Here is a 23,078-nt window from a genome sequence, read left to right on the forward strand (position 1 = left end):
GAAAGAAAGAAAGAAAGAAAGAAAGAAAGAAAGAAAGAAAGAAAGAAAGAAAGAAAGAAAGAAAAGAAAGAAAGAAAGAAAGAAAGAAAGAAAGAAAGAAAGAAAATTCTTTTTAGGCTTAGCCTGAGCCAGTGTACTCAAAGGCATAAACAAAAAATAAACAAGTACACACACACATGCACACACACAACAAAAACTCAAAAACCATCTATAATAGTGCTGTCCAACAGAAATGTAATAAAAGCCATATGTGTAATTTTAAATTTTCTGACTTTCATTTTTAAAAGTAAAAAGAAATAGGTGAAGTTAATTTTAATAATATATTTTATTTAACCCAACATATTAAAATATTTTTATTTCAACATACACTCCATATAAAAAGCAATAAGGAAATATTTTATATTTTTTTCTTATTATGTATTCAGTACCTGGTATGTATTTTTCACTTACACCTTACATCTCAACTCAGACTAGCCACATTTTAAGTGTTGAATAGCCATCATACTGAACAACAAAGACCTATATCATAGTTCAGTGATTTTTAAACTTAAGCAAGCATCAGGATCATCTGGAAGGCTTGTTATAGCACAGATTGCTGGGTCCCACCCCCAGAATTTGATTCATAGGTCTGGATAGAGTCCAAGAATTTGCATTTCTAACAAATTCCTTGATAATGCTAATGATGCTGGTCTGGGGACCACACTTTGAGTACCATGGCCATAGTTATTTCAAAATCCACCTTTGGTACCATTCTACCCCTGCATTAATGTGAATGATCAAGAACCAACCCTAGATACTGTGGTTGCTGTCATTATTTTTGGTGTTATTGAAATTTTTCTCATTGCAAATCATCATTTACCTGTTGGTTGAGATTGACAATTATTTATGTAGATGAGGATTCCTTAAATCTTCACGTCTGTTATTCTCTGAGTGCTTCCTTCCAGGAGGCTGAACAGGAAAGAAACATTTATGGGCTCGCTTGTACTTCGTGAATATTTGCAGAGCTGTATTTATGCCATACGCATGCTCTGATCTTTAGGCACAAAATAGCCATTTGCTGGTTGACAAACTGTCAATCAACACATTGACAATCTGCCCGGTACCAATTCAAGGCGTTAATAGCAATTAATTTGATTTTTAAAATATATTCATTGATTTCAAAAACACTGAACTTGAAAGTGTTCAATGAATAGCTCACTGTTTTTGAGCTCAGTGGAAAATAAAAGGAAGTTTTAAAATTTCATGGTGCTTAAATCCTGACCTGAATTTATCTCTGAATGCGGGCAGGTTCTGGCCACCAAATTGTAGATGGTTCTGCGCATTTGTAAAAGATGAACTTCCTTCCTATCCCTACGTGCTTAGATATTTTATCTCCCTTTTCTCACTTCTGAAGAAAAACAATGAGGAGTTAAGATCTGGTCTTTAAACTTTGTTTTTACCGTAAGAGTACAAAAACAGCATCAGAGCCTCCTTTGGCTCCCCCTGTGTCTGAAGAAGAAGATGAAGAAGAGGAAGAAGAAGAAGACGACAATGAGCCGCCACCAGTCATTGCACCAAGACCAGAGCATACAAAATCAGTAAGTCCCAAGTGACCGTGTTTCCAAATGATTCAACAGACGTCCTTTGGCATAGTCCTAGAGTCAGAATCTAGTTAATCACCTAGTATCTGTTGAGCATCTATGTTCCCGGAACTAGAGTATAAGATAAAAATTTCACTGGGGTTGCTGTTTGAGGATGCAGATTAGCACATGACAATTAGAGAATAATACCAAGCAATATACAAATAAGTGCTAAATTTTAAAACTGCTGCAGAAGTTAAGAAAGAGAACAAAAGCCATGGGAATCTGGTAGGAAGAATTGCATACGCAGAGGCACCAAGACCACAATTAGCACAGCATGTTTGGGGACCTCAAAAGACTAGCCCCTGAGAGCTTTCAAGGGCAGTATACTTGAAGCAACTTAAAGATCTTTTTTGATAGAAATCATTTGTCTTTAAAAACTCATTAAAGGTTGAGGGGCGGGGTGGAGGGAGGAATGAATAGGTGGAGCACAGAAGATTTTTAGAGCAGAGAAAATACTCTGTGTGATACCATAATGATGGATGCATGTCATTATACATTCATCCAAGCCCATAGAATGTGCATTAAGAGTGAACCATGTGATTGATGGATTGAAAGTGATGAAAAATAGGGTACTTGAATATCATAATCCTATTGGTCTCTGTGTGGCCAAAAATACAACAGCCCAACTCTACCTTCATTATAGTATGTTCCTCTAGTTCCTCCTACTTGACTTTTGTAGGTAAATACAGTTTGGTAAGCATCTCTACAGAAATTGATGGCCCTGGAGGCTGCCATCCCATATAAAGGATAATGGGAGACAGAAAAGGCATTTCTGAAAAGAAAGACTCAGAGGGGAAGGCCAAACATAAATTTTGAGAATTAGAAGAGAGATATCAGGCATAGTCAGACCCTAAAACTTTAGGAAGGGGCTTCCCTGGTGGCGCAGTGGTTGAGAGTCCGCCTGCCGATGCAGGGGACACGGGTTCGTGCCTCGGTCCGGGAAGATCCCACATGCTGCGGAGCGGCTAGGCCCGTGAGCCATGGCCCCTGAGCCTGCACATCCAGAGCCTGTGCTCCGCAACGGGAGAGGCCACAGCAGTGAGAGGCCCGCGTACTGCAAAAAAAAAAAAAAAAAAAAAACCTTTAGGAAAGTGATTTAATTGTCTAAGGTCTTACAACTCTTTAGTTATAGAATTTTCACTAGTATCTGTATTACCCATACCCAATTAGTGATTTTGGATTCAAGGAACATTGAATTTATTAATGATCTACAAAAATGGATACTTCTGAAGTCGTTATTGTAAAGGATACATCTAATAATTATGAAAGTACATGATAATAAATCATTGTGTGTATGTGTAAAAAAAAAAAGAGTGAACCATATGTAAACTATGGACTTTGAGTGATCCTGATGTGTCAATGTAGGTTCATCAATTGTAGCATTATTTTGGTCTTTAATCTGTAACCAGATTTTTTGTCTTTAAGATCTACACTCGTTCCGTGGTTGAATCCATTGCTTCACCAGCAGCACCAAATAAAGAGGTCACACCACCTTCTGCTGAGAACGCCAATTCCAGTACTTTGTATAGAAACACAGACCGGCAGAGGAAAAAATCCAAGATGACAGATGAGGAGATCCTAGAGAAGCTAAGTGAGTTGTTTTTTGTTTTGCCATCGTTAGTTTCTTCATGAGAGGGTTTCTCCACCTACAGTGGGGATTGAACCTTTAAAAATTTGAACCTGCTTGCATGAACTCCAGGCTCCCTGACATCACAAGATGAAAAGTTTGAGACTCACTGTGTATTCCAGATCACCCCCTCCCTCATACTCCTAATTGCACAAAAACCAAGCATTTTCACTTGAAAAATATCAATCAAGGTGAAAACTTCACTAAATGAATTAAGTAGTAAGTTTTATTTTAAGATCATACCCCCAAAGGGGATCAGTCTGACGAAAAAGATCTTATGATCATACCCCAGGGGCCCCCACCTGATCGATCATGATGGATAGTTCAACCTCAAAACCCAACACAGTCAATCAAAGTGGGTGGCCACGATAAAATTGCCTTTTCTCTTAATTTAGGAACATTGCTACGTGGACAGGGAGGCAGGGCCAGCAAATGCTCACAGCCTCCTTCCTGCAGTGTCATTAGTGTACCCAGGCTTGTGCATACACACTCGCTCCATTTTACAAAACACTCCTCTTCCATTTAGCTTTCTGAGTCAAAGAGATTTAAAAAAAAATCCTCTGTTGAAAAGAGTCAAAGTTCTGTGAAACACATTCATTAAACTCATACTACAAAAGCATCTAACAAATCACTAGTTATCTACAGTTCGTGCCTCCAATCTGACTAACTCCTACTCATCCTTCAAACCTCAGCTCAAAAGACACCTCCTCAGGAAAGCCCTCCTTGTCTCTCTCAGTCTGAGTCAATGGACCTTCTTTTCACTGCCTTTATTGCAGCAAATATCACACTGTACTTGTCTGTCTCCTTCACTAGACTGGGAGCTCTTTAAAGACAGAGATTGTGCCTTCTTTTCCCGTACATCCAGTTCTAATAAAGTGCCTGGTACAGAGAGGCACTTAACGGATGCTTGTTGATTGAATGGGTGAAAAAATGAGCAGACAAATGCATCTTTACTGGGTTCCTACTTACGTGTTCTATGCCAGAGTCTTTGGAGGAAACCATAGAAAAACAATTTCCTGATATTAAGAAACTTACAATTTTATTTGGAAGATAAGATTTAATAGTGTGATACAGTGAGAGAATAGGAGGCCATCTTGTTTCATGCAACTGTCTAAAAGAACTCAGGAAAGGAAGAGAGCAGTGCAGGCTATAGGCCACAGGAGGACTCTGCAGAGGTGGTCGTAGGGCCATTTTGCCCTCCAGGGGACATTTGGCAGTATCTGGAGACATGTTTATTGTCACAGCACAGGGAATGCCACTGGCATCTAGTGGATGGAGGCTAAGGATGCTTATAAACACTCTATAATGCAAAGGGTAGCCTCCTTCCTTTCCCTCTGCGACAAAGAATTATTCAGCCCCAAATGTCAACAGTGCTGATGTTGAGACAGTCTGACACAGAGGTATTTGGAAAGGCAAAGGTTTGGGTTGCCGTTGTCAGCGCTCAGAACTGGAATTGAGGGACCAATTGAGCCAACCGACTTTACTGTACACGATCAAACATGCCTCTAGTGCTAATACCAACTATTTCCTTAATAACAACAGCAATGATTCCCATTTATTAAGTGCCTTCTCTGCTGACCACTTCACATACATTATCAAGTTTAATTTTCACAGTAATCCCTTGTGGTAGATTTTCATAGCCTCATTTTATAGATCAGTGAAAGTAAGCCTCAAAAAGCTGGAGTGACCAGATCACCAAACTAATGAGTGGCAGAGCCAGAGTTGGAATTCATATCTGTTTGCCTTCAAAGCTTATACTATTTCCATTACCCACTTTGCTTCTGCATTTGCCAGCTGTCTATTTGTGTAAAACGGAAGGAATAAAGGAAAGAATTGCCTGGATAATTTCAGTTCAAGTATTCAGACAATTGCCTCAGTTTTTTTCCTTTACTTTACACGACCTGTGAGAATATATCAGATTTTAAAAATCTAGCAGCCTCGCTTTAGTAAAATTGATTATTTGATAACTGGTTCAAGTCTCAGTAGATTTATTATAATGAAAATACATGTATAGCTTTCTTAAGTTCACTGACAGAGAAACAGGCATTATTTTGAGGCGGGGGCAAGATCTTGTTTTGCTTGCCAACTGTAAGGGTTCTGGAGCTGTGGTTTTTATAATTTGTTGTTTATTCTGCCCTACACTGAGCAACATGATGAAGAGGAAAAAGCCATGTTTGATTGATTACATTTTTAATTAAGAATTAAGTCAGTTGTTTTCTCTATTGGAGAATGCTTGGGCCTAGAGAGAATCTTTTTCCCTCCAGCCTGTGGGCCACCTGCAACTCTCAACCCTACCTTGTGCTCACAGATGTCGGCAGGGCACACCTGCCAAGAAATGGAGGAGTGTTTTTCACGAAGCAAATCCAGGCTGAGCTTTACTGCAAAGTCTGCAAAGTCAGTCTTTCCTGCTTCTGCTTCACCATCACCCTCCCTGGGCCCTGTCTCTGCCACTTACTCGCTTATATAACCTTAAGCTAGTTATTGAACCCCTCTGAACCTTCATTTCTTATTGGCCAAATGGGGATGAGAATCGTAACTACATTTTAGGACTCTGTCTACAGGATGGATTTTACGTAGCCCAACCTATGGCTAAGAGGACAGGTATTGGCGTCAGAAAGGCCCAGATTCAAATCGCAAGCCCGTTGCTCCCAGCTGTGTCACTTTAGGCAAGTTATTGTAACTTTTCTGGACCTCTTTTTCCTCATTAAGAAAAATGGGGATAATAATGGTACCAACCTTATAGCATTATGATAATTCAATGAGAATAATGTATGTAAAAACCTCCAGCAACAGTACTTGGTACACAATAGGTGCTCAATAAATGGTAGTTACTATTTTATTACATGAATATAAAGCCTTATTAAGATAATACAATAGGACAGACTTTGAAGTGAATCATAACTGAGTCTGAGTGAGTCATAGACCCAGACCAGCTGTGTGTCCTTAGACAAGTCACTGAACTCCTCTAAAATTTAGTGTCTTCATCTGAAAAATGGAGACGACTGTACTGGTATAATGGGGATTTTGTGAGGACCAAACGAGGCAAAGTATGTAAGCCACCCAGCACAATAAATAGTTGCTTAGAATTATTATGCTGTGTTTTCCACCATGAGAGCAACCGTATTTTTCACTATAAAAAATTGGGGGGCTTCCCTGGTGGCACAGTGGTTGAGAGTCCGCCTGCCGATGCAGGGGACACGGGTTCGTGCCCCGGTCTGGGAGGGTCCCATATGCCGCGGAGCAGCTGGGCCCGTGAGCCATGGCCGCTGAGCCTGCGCGTCCGGAGCCTGTGCTCCACAACGGGAGAGGCCACAACAGTGAGAGGCCCGCGTACCGCCAAAAAAAAAAAAAATTGGGGCCTAGGATCTTCAGGGGGACAGAATGTTTGAAACCAGCAATAATCCCAGATGTATGGGCCCTGTACAGAAATCACTGAGGAGGAGGGGCTTGGGGAAGGAGTAAAGGAGCCTGTACTAAGAGGCAAAGGAGAGGGAAAAGGGAGACAGGGAGGTAGGAAAATGGCCTACGGCCCATACCAGGGTGGACCCCACCATAAGCGTGGGGAGGAGGGGAGGGCGGCCTCACCTTCAGTCTCAGGGATCTGATTACTATGACGTGGGCAGCCCAGACCACAGAGCTGTCAGGCTATTCTTCTTCCACACAGATACTGATTGTGGGAGCCAGACCATGGGATCATTAATGGCTGAAATGAACAGATCATCTTTCAGTTTTACACAGACAGATAGCCTGGGTCTGCCTTGTTCATTGTGGTCTGGTCTGAATCTGCTGGAAAATAAAGAAACCCCTACATTTTACTGAAATTTTTCAAAAGGTGCTGACTGTCAGCAGAATTGTGCAATCACCTCCTCCTCTAGTCCCTCCCCTCCCCCAGCATTCCCCACTCAAAACTCTTTCTCCGAATCCCCCCTCAGATAGAACTAATATTAGTTTAGAGAGTTCTTTTGCTTTTTCTCAGAAATCAAAACCTTCATTATGCCAAACAGACAGTCTTTTAATGCTTGGAGTTCAACTTAGTTTCCTTGATATGTAGGCGAACACACTGATGGGCTTTTCTGTCACTGAAACCACATCATGAAGCCTATTTTCAAATACTAGTATTTAGTGATTTCGTAAATCCTTGTACTTTAAAGTGAATGGTTTGTTTCTCATTTAGGAAATTGCTCTGGTTGGAAGTTGTTCTGGTATTGCCATCAGTTTTTCCTTTTGATGTTGAGTTGCTGAATTTTGTCTCTTTATCCCTATTGTGTACCAAGGTTTTCTCCTTTCTTTAGTATAATTTAGGAACACAAATTAGAATGGCTCTGATGAAAGAGGTCACTGTAAAAGCTTGTTTTGTAATTCGGAATTGTACACAAGGCCTGCTGTTCACTTGCTCAGCATCAGTAGATGGCAGCACACACTCTCCTGTGACCGGTAATGGGCATGAGGACGCCATTTTATTAGAATAGCAGTTAAATTCAGAAGCAGAAGCGCATCAAAATGGTTGTCTTTTGGTAATCCTCATGAAAGGATTTATTCCCAGTTGTTGTTGTTGTTGTTGTTTTTATCCTGCATACCATGGAAATAAAAGTTGAATAATTTACTGCCATAAAGCCTCATTAATAGAGACACGGATGTAGAGAACAGATGTATGGACACCAAGGGGGGAAAGCAAGGCGTGGGAGGTGGGAGGTTGGATGAATTGGGAGATTGGGATTGACATATATACACTAATATGTATAAAATAGATGACTAATAAGAACCTGCTGTATAAAAATAAAATAAAATAAAAACCTCATTAACTAAAGCCTGCCAATTGGAATTGGTCATAATTCAGAAAGTGGCTTGGGGTGAAGCTTATTTGCTTTTGTTCAGTCTATGGAAAAGAGTTTGCTCAGCAACTTAATAGTATAACTTTCTTAGAAGACTTTAAACTGCTTAATAGAACTGTGGTTTCAAGTGACTTTAAAATCGTCATTTCATTTAAAAATTTTTTAAGTTCCAGGTCCTTACCCGTTCACAGCTGGCTTGAAGGAAGGTAGTTCTCAGTGATGTAGAAATCTGTGAGACAATCTGAAAAATGAAATAGCAACTCAGAATTACATTGGTGGTATTCTATAGAGATAGCTCAAGTAAAATACATTCTCTAACCCCTGCCTTAAAATACGGGGCATTTACTAAATGTAATTCCTAATTTTATTTGAGTTTAATTCAATAGACATTTATTGAGTAACCAATGTATTTCACATACAGCATTATATGGGGAAGCACTGAGGATGCAGAGATGAATAAGACATGGCCCCTGTCCTTATGACACAGTCTATAAGGGGATGTCAAATACATAGATATAGATGGATGGTATATTAAGTACAGAGAAGGAGAGCAAGAGCAAAAACAAGAAAAAATGCAAAAGAGGAGGCAGAAAGAGAGAGAGAGAGAGAGAAGGTACAATGGCAGTACAGAGAAGGGAAATTATTAATTTTATTCCAAAAACATCAGGGAAGCCTTCCTAGAGGAGGCATAACTGAAGCTGAGTTGAAGTGTGAATAAGGACTTGCCAGGAAGAAAACTTAAGAAGGACATTACAGGCAGAGAATAGCATGTAAAGAAAGTATAAAAGTATATGGTTGGGAACATTAACTTATTCAGTGCCACTTGAATATATCAGTAGAATTGGTGGTGGATATGGGGACTGGAGTTTTAAGAGAGGGAGCCAAGTCGCTAAGCAGGATCTGATCATGAGCTACAATTCGTTTGTTATGGTGAGAGCATAAGGTTCTAGTGGGGAAGTGGGGAAGATGAGATGGAGTATGAAGCAAGAGCCAGATACAAAGAACCTTGCATTCCATGCCAAGGAGTTTGAGCTTTACCCTGTAGGTGTTGAGGAAGCATCCAGGACCCCTGAACCAGAGAATCACGTGATCAGGTCCGCACTTAGAGCATCCTGACATAGGTGTGGAGCCTGGACTCGAGTGGGCAGAGGCTGGAAATTCTGAATCCAGCTAGGAGGCTGTCGGAATAGCCCAAACAAAAAATGGTGAGGGCCTAACTAGAACAGTAGTAATGAGGAGACGACAGATTCAAAAAGTATCTAGGAGGTAAACAGATATAGGCCCAGGACTCAGTGGACAACTACGCACATGGGGAGTGAAGGTAAGGGATAAGTCAGGGTGACTCCCAGATCTCTGACTCGGGCTACTGAGTAGACAGATAGTTGTACCATTGACTGAGATTGGGAATACAAGAGGAAAAGAATTACAACGACTCACATATCATGACTCTTATTTAACCTAACTGAAACATGGACTTCTCTTACGAAAAACAAACAACAACAAACCTAACAACCATGGATGAACAACCCATGAATGAAACATTTTTTTTTCCAGGTATACTGTCTACTGGTAGGTCTGAATGAAGTTGTTCACTAGCCCAGAAAATAGATCATGTCTAAATTAGCACAAAGTATCGTCTGTAGCACACAGTTTAGCTCTTGAATACATATTTGCTTGTTCACATTCATTTAGTCAGCAAATTCAGTGGCAGCCACTGTTCTGGGCACTGAAGTTACAGGGATGAAAAGACAAGCTTCCTGCCCTCAAAAAGAAGCATGTAAGTCTCATTAGAATGATCAGAGAAGAATATTGATATTACACTTAAATAATAAATAGGAATTCATGGGTTTGATAAGAAAGGGAAAGGGGGAGCATGTCCAAAGACCAAAGCCTTGGATAGTGATGGTGTTGCTAGGATATAAAGTCGGAGGGACGGAGAGGAAAGGAATAATATGAGGTTAGACTGGTTAGGTAGGAGCTAGATGCTGCTGGATGGTAAAGGGCCTTCTATGCCAGACTAAGAAATTTGAAATTGATCCTGTAGTAGGGGGAACTTTTGACGATTTATGGATAATGGAGTGAAATCACTCTGAAGTAGGCTGACCTCACATCTCAGTTTATCCAAGACAGTCTTCGTTTATGAGTTACATGGTTACCCTATTCCAAAGGCATTGTGGACAAGGAATTAGAGAAGGCAGAGTTTAGAGGTAGGTAACGACCAGCACAATTGTTTGAACAAGAGATGTTGAGGACCTGAACAATGGCAGTGGCCATGGGTATGAAGAGGAGGGAATGGATAAGAGTGACAATTAGGAGATAGACTCCACAGACCTTCTCTTAATTAGTTCATGTGTATAAATCTTGTTATACTAACTGACTCTACACTTCTTTGAATAGGGGCCATGTTAGTAAGATATAACTTAAAGGTAATGATACTGATTTTTGCTTCCATAAGGAAAGAAGGGAGGGCCAGAAGGATCCAAATAAATGATTCCCTTCCAAGTAGTCCACTTGAGAACTTATGCCCACGATGCTGCCGTGGCACGGAATTTTTCTGTACCTATTTGAGCATTGCATTGGAGAGTCAATGTCACTTCCTTTAGATTTATTCTGAGTGGTGGCAAGTATTGATCCTCTGAGTAGTGGACTGGAAATTTTGAAATTGCAAAAACCAATATTTTTTCCCAGAGCCAAACATGATAAATGAATGGTTTTCTTGTGTGACTTGTAAACTTACTCCACAATGTTTGGAACAACCTATAGAAACAGAAAGTAGGTGAGTGGTTGCCTAGGGATGGGTTGGTAAGCAAAGAGGGGATCAGGAGTGACTGCTAACAGGTACAAGATTTCTTTTTAGGATGATAAAGATGTTCTAAAATGAGATCATGGTAAAATTGAGTAAATTGGCACAACTCTAAAAATTTACTAAAAGCCACTGAATTGTACACTTTGAGTGAACTTTATGGTATGGAAATCATATCTCAGTAAAGCTGTTAAAAATGTTTGGAGTGCTAATAGGGGCCTAGGTTCAGGGATGCATGGAGTTTTTTTAGGATTTTATTTTATAATCATACAAATTTTTATTAGGGTATAGTTGTTTTACAATATTATATTAGTTTCAGGTGTACAGGGATGTAAGTTTTTTTAAAACAGTAAGTCTCATTACTTTATGATTAACCTTTATTCTCTATTAGAGCCATTCCCCATCCCCCATCGCCCTTAGTGCAGTACTGGGTGCATATTAATTGCTCAAGAGATAATTTTCCAGCAAAACTGAATGTACTGTAGCACTCGATGTTACTCCAATTCAGAGAAGATAGTGATTTTATTAAATACTATGTACAAGTCCTTAGATGTTTTAATCTCCTAATCTACAGTATCCTTTTATGGGAACTTTTTATAAATGTTGGGTTATGATCAATCCTTCTTGTTTCCCAAACATCATCAATTTTGAGTATAAGCATCTGGGTTATTACTACTAGTTTAATTAATATATTACTGTTTGTTACTTTAATAAAATATATCATTATCCATATAAATTATAGAAATCACATAAGAATATTGCTGTAATATTTTATTTGTCATTGACTCTGGCATCTTAAATTTTAATATTAAATAGAGGAAAATCAATCAATTTAAATCTCTCTCTCTCTCTCTCTCTCTCTCTCTTCTCTCCCTCCCCTCAGGAAGCATTGTGAGTGTTGGCGACCCAAAGAAAAAATACACAAGATTTGAAAAAATAGGTCAAGGGTAAGTGATTATTATGTGAACTATCAAAAGATGAGCACCAGAGACATATATTAAAGTGCAATAACAGCTTGAATTTCTGGTAAATTATGCTTCTCATTTTCTAGGTTACATTCATGTTTTGCATTCTTAATATTGGCCTTTCTGGCTGTCAGACTGTTCATTAACCTAGGAACATATCCTGCTGGAATCTGCACTATTGTTAGCTTAACAGTGAATTATTTACTGATGCTTTCATCCCATAGAGTTACACGATTCAAACCGATTCGTCTAGAAAAGCAGTAGAGTTATAGAAACCTCTAAGCTTGTATGAAAACCCCCTTTATCCCTGTCCCCCTCTACATCTGTATGGATGTTATGCTTAAGATCCTGTTTCATTCTCAGACTGTAAAGTGACAGAGTGATGGTAAGGAAGGTCCTGATTGAATGATCCGGAGGTGGGCAGAGTTGGCTATCTGAGTAAGGAAGAAATAGATCAATAATCCCTAAATGGGATGGACTGCATCATTTTCACTTAGTATGCTCGTAGGAATAAAGATTCCCAGGCTCCACTGCCAGAGATTTGATTCAGAAGTCTGGAGCGGGGCCCAGGAATCTGAACTTTGGGACAGTTCCTCAGATAATCCTGACCATCAACTAGACCTGGAAACCAGGGGGCTAGATCGTTCACCAGAGCTAACGGTGGGAGTCACCAGTTCTACAAGCCAGCTGTAATTAGACATGTTTCTCAAGCCTTCACGTGAAACTAAACAGGAGTGCCTGAGTAGGCAACAGGGTTTGAAACAGGGAAATGTTTTGTTTAAAGAGAAATGAAGCGTTCTAAAGGGGTGTCCTTAAATGGGAAATGAGACAAGATATTTAGGTGTACCAACAACTGTATGTCAGGCACCCCAGAGGTCTCCTGACTGAAACAAGGGACTGGGAAGAAAGGGATACAGCTAATGTGCCTGCAGAATTGTGCTAGCCCCTCAGCCACTGGAGTCTGTTTTCAGAGAAGGGAATGTAGGATTTCTTCAAGCACCTCACTGCTTTTCCTGGGATTCTTAGCTTCAGAAAAGTATAGACTGTATATAAGCTTGACTGTTTTTGTGATTTTTTATATTTTATTTCGTTTTCCCCCTAGCTTTTTTACTAAAGTTTCTTTTGAAATTGCCAACTTATCTCGGGAAATAAGGGAAAACATTCATTAGACATTTTGGCTAGAGGGTAAGAGGGACACTCTTGGGGACTGTGCCTGGTGGGAATCAAGGTGAGAAGACCCTAAGAAGGAGGCAGAAACTAAGGGAGAAATATATGGCCACGTGTCTTCTTGCAGTGGAAACCGTAAGTTTGCTGCATTTAAACTTTCTAGGAGGGCAAAATATATACCTGTTTGTGCTCTTGCTTCTTTCTTTGTCACTTGCTGTCACTGGTATTCTCCCGTGCTCATAAAAAAAGGTTTTGTGGTCTCTAGAGGACCCCTAAAACTTAACAAGTCAAATAGTATTTCTGCCCATTGCTCTAGGACAGTGCTGTCCCTTAGAACATTCTGTGATGATAGAGATGTTCTACATCTGCACTGTCCTATATGATAGCCACTAACATTGTGGCTATGGAGCACTTGAAATGTGTCTAGTGCAAATGAGAGACTGTATTTATTTGAATTAATTCATTTGTTCAGCACACACTTATTGAACACCAACTATATGCCAGGCACTGTGTTAAACGCGAGAGAAGCAGAGCTCACTAATGATAGTGTGGGCCCTCAAGGAACTTACAATCTATAGTGATGAATGCTTGAAGAGGCTAAATAGGGTACCTTGGGTGACATGCTTACTCAATTCACCCAAGTGCAGGGTAGGGCTGGCTTCTGTAGCCATTATTTCACCTGGAGTTTTCCTCCTTAACTTCTAGTGAACCAGAAGTTCTAGTGAACTGGTTGCTTTACTTAAGTCAGGAAACCGTGCCTTCTCAAGTCCATGTACAAACCTCAGCTCACTTTCTTTTTGTCCAAAAGGTTAACACCACAAGGCAGGTTAAAAGAACACAGTATTTTGTACTAAGGTGACTTGGAAGGCAAAAGTTACGTTTTAGATTTTAGTTTAATCTAGCTGGACCTTTGATGGAGCTAACAATAGGAAGTGATACACAATCCATAGAGAAGTAGCATTCCAGATCTTTCCTGTCCAATATGGTAGCCATGTGGTTACTGAGCACTTGAAATGTGGCTAGTCCAGACTGAGGTAAGCTACAAGTATAAAACATGCACCTGATTTCAAAAAGTTACTATGAAATAAACAATGCAAAATATCATATTAATAAATGTTATATTGGTTACATGCTGAAATATTTTACATACATTGTGTTAAATAAAATATATTATTAAAATTAATTTCACCTTTTGAGCTTTTGAAAATAGAGTTTCCCCCAAATATAAAATATGGTTCACATTATATGTCTAATGGACAAACACGGCCCTAGCTGTAGGTTTAAATGGGAGCTATTTATTTATTCATAAAGTGTTTTTATATTCGGAGTTGTCTTTTGGGGAGCGGAAAATGCTATAATTTAGTTTTGATTGCTCATTCTCACTTAGACCCAACTGAGCCAAAAATATCATTAAATTCAGAAAAGAAAAAAAAAGTAAGAGATGGTTTCAAATATCTCCCAGATACTAGGTAATGAAGCAAGACTGATTCCTCCAGGAACAAAGATTAGGCTGCCAAACAACTTGGCGTACCAAAGAGATTTCCCCTCCTGGTTGTTATTTATGCTTCTGACCTCTGAAGGTGCAAGAGGAAAGTTCTCTATTTCTGCATACCTTTGTAAAGCCTTTATAATCTACAATGAAAAATCAAAGGAGAAATCCTGCTTGCCGCTGCGGAAAGTTCTCTTTTATATTTCCAGCAAGTTCATCATTTTCAAGAATGATGAAACCAGCAGAGAGTTCACTCATAGACCCCCTTCAACTTTTAAATAAACCCTTAGAGGGTGGGGAGTCTTTTTGATTTATCCTTTTGTCGCCTTTACTGTCTAGCATAGTGCTGTTGTACTTGGTGGATCCCCCCAAAACAATTTTGTACAGTTTCGATCAACAGTCAGAGTTCATTTGGCCAAGCTCAGGGATTTACAGAGCTTCGCCTGTCTGCTTCCCCCATCTCTCTGGATCTGTTTTTGCCTCAATAAATATTTGTTGAACTAATGAAAATGTTTGTCTTTCTAGCTCTCCTTTTCCTCTGTCCTCTGTCTTTTCATGAGTATATACATGTGTATCTTGCTCTTTCTGTCTCTGTTTTTTGCAGTGTGTCTTTAACTGTTTCTCATAATCACTAGATCAGCCTCACCACATCTGATTTTGTTCTCCTTTGGGTATTTGGGTGTGCTGCATGTCTGTCTTTTTCATCCATGTTGGCTTCACCTTCTGCCCATTTTCACACACCCACCCAACCAAAATGGTCATAAAATCAAGATGTAATTATGTAGCTTTTTAAGATATAAGCTAGTAACTTAAATCTATTTATTTACTGTAACTCTATCATTAATTAATGAATTATTTTTTTTTATTTTTGGTAGATTTTTGTTCTCTGTTCTTAATTTTTAAAGGGATGAGCAAAATATTGTTTTATTTCTTTCTAGACCAGAAAAGAACCCACTTAAATTAATTTTTCTTTTATTTAAATTGCTCTCAATGGATTTTCCCATGAATTATTGACCAAGTTAGATAAACTCGTCTCTACTCTCAATTTATAGAGTTTTTTTTTCTTTTCATTGATGGTGGCATTCAAACCTATGTCCGTAATCATTTGGAGCTAGGAATAATCAGCCCCAGTATTCCATTTTTAGCTCCCTGGAGCACAGCAGCTTACTCTTGGGAGCTGGATTGGAGAGGAACCTCTCCATTAATCACCCTCATCTACTTGGAAAACAAAATTTTTCCAGCATGGGTTTCTGCCATCCCAGCATGCAGGCCTGGGGCCAGAGAATTGGGCTCCATTTTCCATAAATCAAATTCAGAATTGCATGTCTAATCATTTGAGGCCATAGCTGTGAGTGGAAAGCTAAAAATGACATTATTTCATCAGGTTTGCTGTGAAAAGTGTTCTGTACGTGGCCACCAAATCTAAATATTTTGAGCAGATGTATGTAAAGTTTTAAAAAAAAAACAGAAAGAAAGAAAAAGGGACTGGTACCCCCCAAAATATCATTAACTTGACAATATGAGTTTGTCAGAAATACATCTGCTGGAGACTTAAAGAATCATCACTCTTTAGGATAATTATATAAAAGAACTTGTTTAATAAATGAGGTAGGGTGAGACAGCAAAATTAAATATTTATTTTCAGTCAACAGCTATCATTGGCAAACCTGTGTAATTCCTGAGTAAGCAGTAGCTACGCAACAGAGGGCTGAATTCACGAACATTGGCAGCTGTCCGAACATATTTCTCATTAATATATTTGAATACATTTTAAGGTCTTTCCTTAAATGAGAATGCACTGAACAACAGACTCTTTTTCTCTTTGAGGTTTCCATTTGTTTTCTCTTCAACATTATAATAAAACAAATATTTTTGAGGAAGCAGCTCAGAGGAAATGGTTTGGATCCAGTTTAACAAATAACGTGTTTCCTTCAGCGAAATTTTGTTGAGGGCCTACTATGTGTAGTGCAGAGTAGTAGTTAAGAACCAGGTTCTGAACATTTGACGGGGAGAAACGGAAAGTTGTATCGAGAAGTAAGCAGGTCCGCCCTACTCCCAAATGCGTGTACCTTTCCCCCATACTTTATCCACACACTATCTTCACTGTCATCTCCCCCATGAATCTCTCTCTCTGGCTACCCCAGCCCTAACTCATCTTTTCTGTGTATGTCCTGAGTCCTACAGCTTTGATCCATACAGGCATGTCTACACCACTTATATCTTAGCTTGTCTAGACATGTAAAATTGCTTGAAACTTTGAAAACCATGATGGAATAAAGGGAGAATTTTTGGGAAATTTGAAGAGAAAGACAGAGTCCAGATTCTGAAATCAGAAGGCTGTGGGCAAGTTATTTAGTTTCTTTAAGCACCAGTTTTCTGTCATTGTAAGCAGAATTCACATACCTCATAAGGTTGTGAGAAAGGAATGAGAGAAGGTATTTAAAGTGCTTTGCACAGTACATGGCACATAGTAAAGGACTCCATAAACGATAAGTTATTTTAAGGGGTAAAAGTCACACCCACAGTTACTATTATTATATAGAGCAAAATACAGTAAGTAATGTAATGTAATTATAAAGAGCTATGGGGTGGCTTCTCTGGTGGCGCAGTGGTTGCGAGTCCGTCTGCCAATGCAGGGGACGCGGGTTCGTGCCCCGGTCCGGGAAGATCCTACATGCCGCGGAGCGGCTGGGCCCGTGAGCCATGGCCGCTGAGCCTGCGCGTCCGGAGCCTGTGCTCCGCGACGGGAGAAGCCGCAGCGGTGAGAGGCCCCGTGTACCGCACAAAAAAAAAAAAAGAGCTATGGGGACAGATCATTTATAGCCATGGAGGAGATATGATGAAGAACTCTTCAAGGAGGGTGCGTTTGAATAGTGACTTGAGAAGGTGTGGGATTTAACAAATTGGGATTATGGGAAGTTTCCGTTGAAGAAAACCAAATGAAAACTCACTTCAGACTGTAGGTTTCATTCATTTTGATATCCCTAGGGCGTGCAACGAGTAAATACTCAGCAAGTATTGGATGAATGAGTATCAAAAAGACCAGAAGAATTAAATCAAGAATTCCAATTCTATAGACAGTCAAAGGTACAGTTTGGCAGGGGAATTAACAGGAAATAATGCTAGAAAGATCAGTTGGGGCTGTGTTATGGAACAAATTGAGAGATACAAGCAATACTGTGGGGTGTTTTATTTGTTTCTTTGAGTTTAATTCTTTTAAGTAGATAATACTTGGACATGGTATAACATTCAGAAGGTACAGAGGAGTAGACAGTGAAAAGTAAGTGTCCCTCCAACCCTTTTCCCTCAGCCTCCCAGTTACGCTGCACAAAGGAAACTTCCAAAAAGATGTTGTTTCTAGTTTCGTATGTAATATTTTCATAGAATCTCTGCGCACATACGCGGACCTACAAACACACACACATACACATGTGTGCAAGTGTGCTCACACATACCATGTATGCTCAAATATTAGGTGGTGCACTGTGTTTTAACTCACCTAAATACACAAACTATCAGATATATGAATAAATGGTGAATGTCTACTTGTGATGTTTAACTTGTTAATTCGCCCTTATTTACATATTTAAAACCACACATTGTATAAATTAGGAGAGATTTTTCTACTCTCACGTTTCACGAGCGGTATAATTCAAAATCTGCCTCTGCATCTGTATTGTTTTTGTAATCCCAGAGCCCCTTTTTGAGTCCCCCAGCAGTTAGCTAAGTACATCGTCTGACTTCCCTCTAAGATCTTTGAGATAAAATATTTTTTAACCTACATATGATTCTGTGCCTGGATATTTTATTCCTAGTTACAATTACCCATTTATACAGCATTCAGATGATTGTTTTCCAAATCTGTCCTGTAGGTGTATATTTAAATCTTCACAACGTAACTTTCTACTATATCACTTTTTAAAGTTTCTGTTACAAATGTTCAGACTTACACAAGAGTAGAGAAAATAGTATAGGACCTCCCATATTCTTATGACCCAAATTCAACATTTATCAATGTTTTTAATATAATCACGATGCCGTTATAACGCAAGAGGGAAGAGATATGGGAACATATGTATATGTATAACTGATTCACTTTGTTATAAAGCAGAAACTAACACACCATTGTAAAGCAATTATACTCCAATAAAGATGTAAAAGTAAATAAATAAATAAATAAAATATAACGCATATATATAAAAATTTAACCTCTAACACCCAGTCGATAATCAGAGTTGTCCAGTTGTCTAAAAAAATGCAGGTTGTATAGTTGATTTGTTCAAATCAGCATCCAAAAAAGATTCACATATCACATTTGGTTGTGTCTCTTAAGTCTCTGTACTCTAAAGCATCCGCCTTCTTTTACCACTACCACTGACTTACTGAAGAAACTCATCAGCATCTTGTAGAATATACACTTTCTGGATTTGTCTATTAGTTTCATTTGATGCCATTTATCTTGCTCCCATATTTCCTGTATTTCCTATAAATGGCAGTTAGATCTAGAAGCTTAATTAGGCTGAGGTTCAATTTTTGGCAAGGTTTCTTCATAGGTGGTGGTGCTATATGTTTCATATTATATTGTATCAGGAGGTACAGTGTCATATTATATTGTATCAGGAGGTACAGTGTCTAATTGTCCCATATTTTAGTGATGAGTAGATTGATCAGAAGATTCAGTGGGTGATTGTCCCCTCCCCTGCAAAGTTGTCATCAGCCTTTCATCTAATGATTTCATCTATTGATGATTATTGCCCAGATCAATTATTTCATGAGGGGTTAACAGAATGGCAATTTTCTAATTCTGTCATTCCTTCTACACTTATCAGTTAAAATACTTTTGTATTTTAGGGAGTCTTTGATTACCCTGAAATATAGTTCATACAGGGAAATCAAGATAAATGCTTAATTTTTAAATTGCCCGTTTTCAGTGTAAGATGTTGGTACCCACGCTACTTCCAAAAGTGTCCAATGAAAGGTGTTTTGATTTTTTTTAAGTGGGAGAAGAAGGCATTCTCTTTTATTTAAAAAAATATCTTTATAAACTCATGGGATTTTTATGTTTTCAATTTGTTTCAATTAATCTCATTTATTATTTTTTTGATGGTCAAACTGTCCCATCTTTGGCTACTGGGAGCCCTTTTCAGTGCATTAATTTGAAAGTGACCTTTAAAAAGCTTGTTTATGATATCTAACACCTGCAGTTATGAGATCATACCTTTAGAAATAATTTATTTACATCATTTCTTTCCAATTCTGACAGATACTCTTTATGAGAGTCCCAAACTAGCATTGATTGAGACTATTTCAACCTAATGTATCTCTCCTAAACTGTACTTTATGGATAAAAATAAATGGATATGGAGAATTACTACATTACATGAGCGATTTTATAAGGACTTGAATACAAGGCAATTCCCTTTTTCTCCTGAGGAAAAAATTGGGGGAGAGCCCCTTACCTTGTATTTGGGTATACGTGGTACATTTCTCCTTGTGTGTGTGTGTGTGTGCGCGCGCGCACGCGCGCGTGCACGATGCATGTATTTTTAACACAAATGTTAAAACGTTATATATCTCCTTTTCTATTATGTGCCTATGTCTTAGAGATGGTTCCATGTTCATACCTCATTCTTTTTAACAGAGGCACAGTGTTTTGTTGTTTGGATGTACCATACTTTATTTAATTAGGCCCCCATTGGTAGACATTTAGTTTGTTTCCAATATTTTGCTGCTATAAACAAGGCTTCAGTGAAGATCCTGACAAGCCACTTCATACATATGCGGATTTATCATTAGGATAAATTCCTAAAAGTGGAATTGGATTTTAGTACTATAATAAAAATTGTCCCCACACCGATCTTCAAAGGGGAAAGTGTTTAAGAAAGGAATTCTAACAAGAAATTATGTGTCGAAACAAAAGGCTATCCTGAAGAATCCATTCGTCGATATAGCCCATGTTTGTATTACGCCAAAGTATCTTTTGTTGCATGTAGTATCTCTTCGTATAGATTAGATCAGCCAAGCAGCTAAATTTGTCGGCAGCTGACAGTGGGAGCATTTCTTGAAATCATTTTCCTCCTATGCATAAAGATATGTATCCAACCAAAGGAATTTTTATCTAACATCTGGGTCTTTGCCAATCGTATCATTATGTAGAATGATGATATGACCAACTCATCAGTAATGGCAAACAAACATTTTTTGGAAGCCCCCAATCCCCATCCCTCTAAATTAATTTTAGTTTCAATGCTTGAGAAAGTAAATATATCATGTTAGGTATTTTTCAGACTTATCTCTGCTACTCAGTGAGGAGCCCTCTTTTTCTTAACTCTAACATGACGTTCCCATATGGAAGATGAATATTTTTGAAACTTGTTTCTTAAAGGACTTGATGAATAACAGCTTGTTTTGCAAATCTGACAAAGTAGTGTACAGCACAGAACTCAGGGATAAGTGCTGAGAATAAAGTGCTCTGACTTGTTTTTCTTTGCTCAAGAAACTGTGGGCAAGAGCAGAAGTGGTGTCTAGAGTGCTTACAGAAGCGATTCTTTGGGTGAGACCACCCACCCCAAAAGTATTTGCTTCCTCATCAGATCTATTTTGGGCCATACAAGGTAGAACACAGCTATGAGGCACTAAATAGATGTGGTCTGAGCTTCATAATAGGCTTTGTGATGAAGGGGATTGGAAATACATTAGCATTTGTGAAGAACAATGTTTATGGAGCAATGGAAGATGCTCTTTGTTCTACTTAATGCTCTTAAATGCCCTGTGTTGTGTGCTATCCCTTGTAAAGAAAGATGATGCCACTCAGTCAACCACCATTAGCAGAGTTTGCACTTCAAGTTGTTTTTTCCAGCCATAGTAACGAGCTTGTATTAAGCCACCCGCCCCCCTTTCCTGTCTAGGCCCTCTTGAAACCAGTGGCACACACAGGGAAACAGCTGCTTAGACTTAATGTTGGAGTGAGTAGTTGAGAGTTAGCTGGCCTTTCCAGGGATTAAGGCCTGTAAATGTGGCCTCATTATCACTGGACTATAATCTACTGAGCTCCCTGGCACCACACCCATAATCTGTTACAGCTCTATTTAAAATTAGATGATCATGAATACTCTGGGAAAGGTCATGCCCTAGCTAAAGAACAAAAAATTCCGTTACTATTTATAATCCTAGTAATTAAAAACTGTACCCCCTGGCCCTCGCTACATTCTGTGTACTTAGAAAGGGACTTAGATAACATGATTTTTTGGGCAATTTTATTGTTTTTAATTTAGTGATAGGTTTTTTTGTTTGTTTGTTTTGTTTTGTTTTTTGCGTTACACGGACCTCTCACTGTTGTGGCCTCTCCCGTTGCGGAGCACAGGCTCCAGACGCGCAGGCTCAGCGGCCATGGCTCACGGGCCCAGCCGCTCCGCGGCATGTGGGATCTTCCCGGACCGGGGCACGAACCCGTGTCCCCTGCATCGGCAGGCAGACCGTCAACCACTGCGCCACCAGGGAAGCCCGATAGTTTTTAATTGAGTGGCAAATTATAGAAAACACTCTGAATCTTTCCCTTTCTGGCAGAGTTATTGCAAGCCGTACTAACGCTGTTCCTCACCATTCCGGAGCCCTAAAGGACATATGTCTCAACAAAACAAGTAAATGTATGGTAGCATTGAAAAATATATCTGTATATTTTTATATCTAGTGAATTAATACAGTGAGACAGTTTCTACATAGGGGCCTATAAGGAGTAATTGTATCTTAAATACTCGGCAGAAGATAAAGTCCAGTCCTAAGCACTAATTCTGGGTCCACTTCACTCTTGGCCACGTGACCAATCTTAATTGACTCAGAAAACGGAAGAACCATCTTGTATGGTTATGCCAAAGGAATCAGACTTATCGTGCCCAGGGACAAACTAAATGGTTCACAAGGGGGCACATGGACGAAGCGAATAGAAAATTAGAGGCAAGAGAAATATTTTAGGGAGGTGGCTTAGCATAGTACATACAAACGTGGGCTTTGGGAAGTACCACGGTTGCACTTAGCACTTAGCATTGCTGTAAAAATGCTAAAGGTCTATAACAGAACATGAAATGGTGGTTAAGAGCATGGGCTCAAAAATATACAGTGGAGAAAAGATAGCCTCTTCAATAAGTGGTGCTGGGAAAACTGGACAGCTACATGTAAAAGTATGAGATTAGATCACTCCCTAACACCATACACAAAAATAAGCTCAAAATGGATTAAAGACCTAAATGTAAGGCCAGAAACTATCAAACTCTTAGAGGAAAACATAGGCAGAACACTCTATGACATAAATCACAGCAAGACCCTTTTTGACCCACCTCCTAGAGTAATGGAAATAAAAACAAAAATAAACAAATGGGACCTAATGAAACTTCAAAGCTTTTGCACAGCAAAGGAAACCATAAACAAGACCAAAAGACAACCCGCAGAATGGGAGAAAATATTTGCAAATGAAGCAACTGACAAAGGATTAATCTCCAAAATTTATAAGCAGCTCATGCAGCTCAATAACAAAAAAACAAACAACCCAATCCAAAAATGGGCAGAAGACCTAAATA

The 23,078-nt window shown here is 39.1% G+C and overlaps 1 protein-coding gene across 9 annotated transcripts in view; it reads left to right on the plus strand.

Moving 5' to 3' along the window:
• The window catches only part of PAK3 (p21 (RAC1) activated kinase 3), a 122,228-nt gene that overhangs the window by 62,757 nt on the left and 36,393 nt on the right, over positions 1-23,078 (plus strand). For all 9 annotated transcript variants that reach the window (XM_027089475.1, XM_027089476.1, XM_027089477.1 and 6 more), the window contains 3 exons: positions 1,446-1,577; positions 3,048-3,213; positions 11,768-11,831. In XM_027089475.1, coding sequence (XP_026945276.1) covers positions 1,446-1,577; positions 3,048-3,213; positions 11,768-11,831 — 362 coding nt within the window. The remainder of the gene's footprint in view (positions 1-1,445; positions 1,578-3,047; positions 3,214-11,767; positions 11,832-23,078) is intronic.

This window comes from Aethalodelphis obliquidens, unplaced genomic scaffold (assembly GCF_003676395.1).
Source record: "Aethalodelphis obliquidens isolate GAN/ISIS:26980383/991018 unplaced genomic scaffold, ASM367639v1 scaffold66, whole genome shotgun sequence".
Taxonomy (NCBI): Eukaryota; Metazoa; Chordata; class Mammalia; order Artiodactyla; family Delphinidae; genus Aethalodelphis; species Aethalodelphis obliquidens.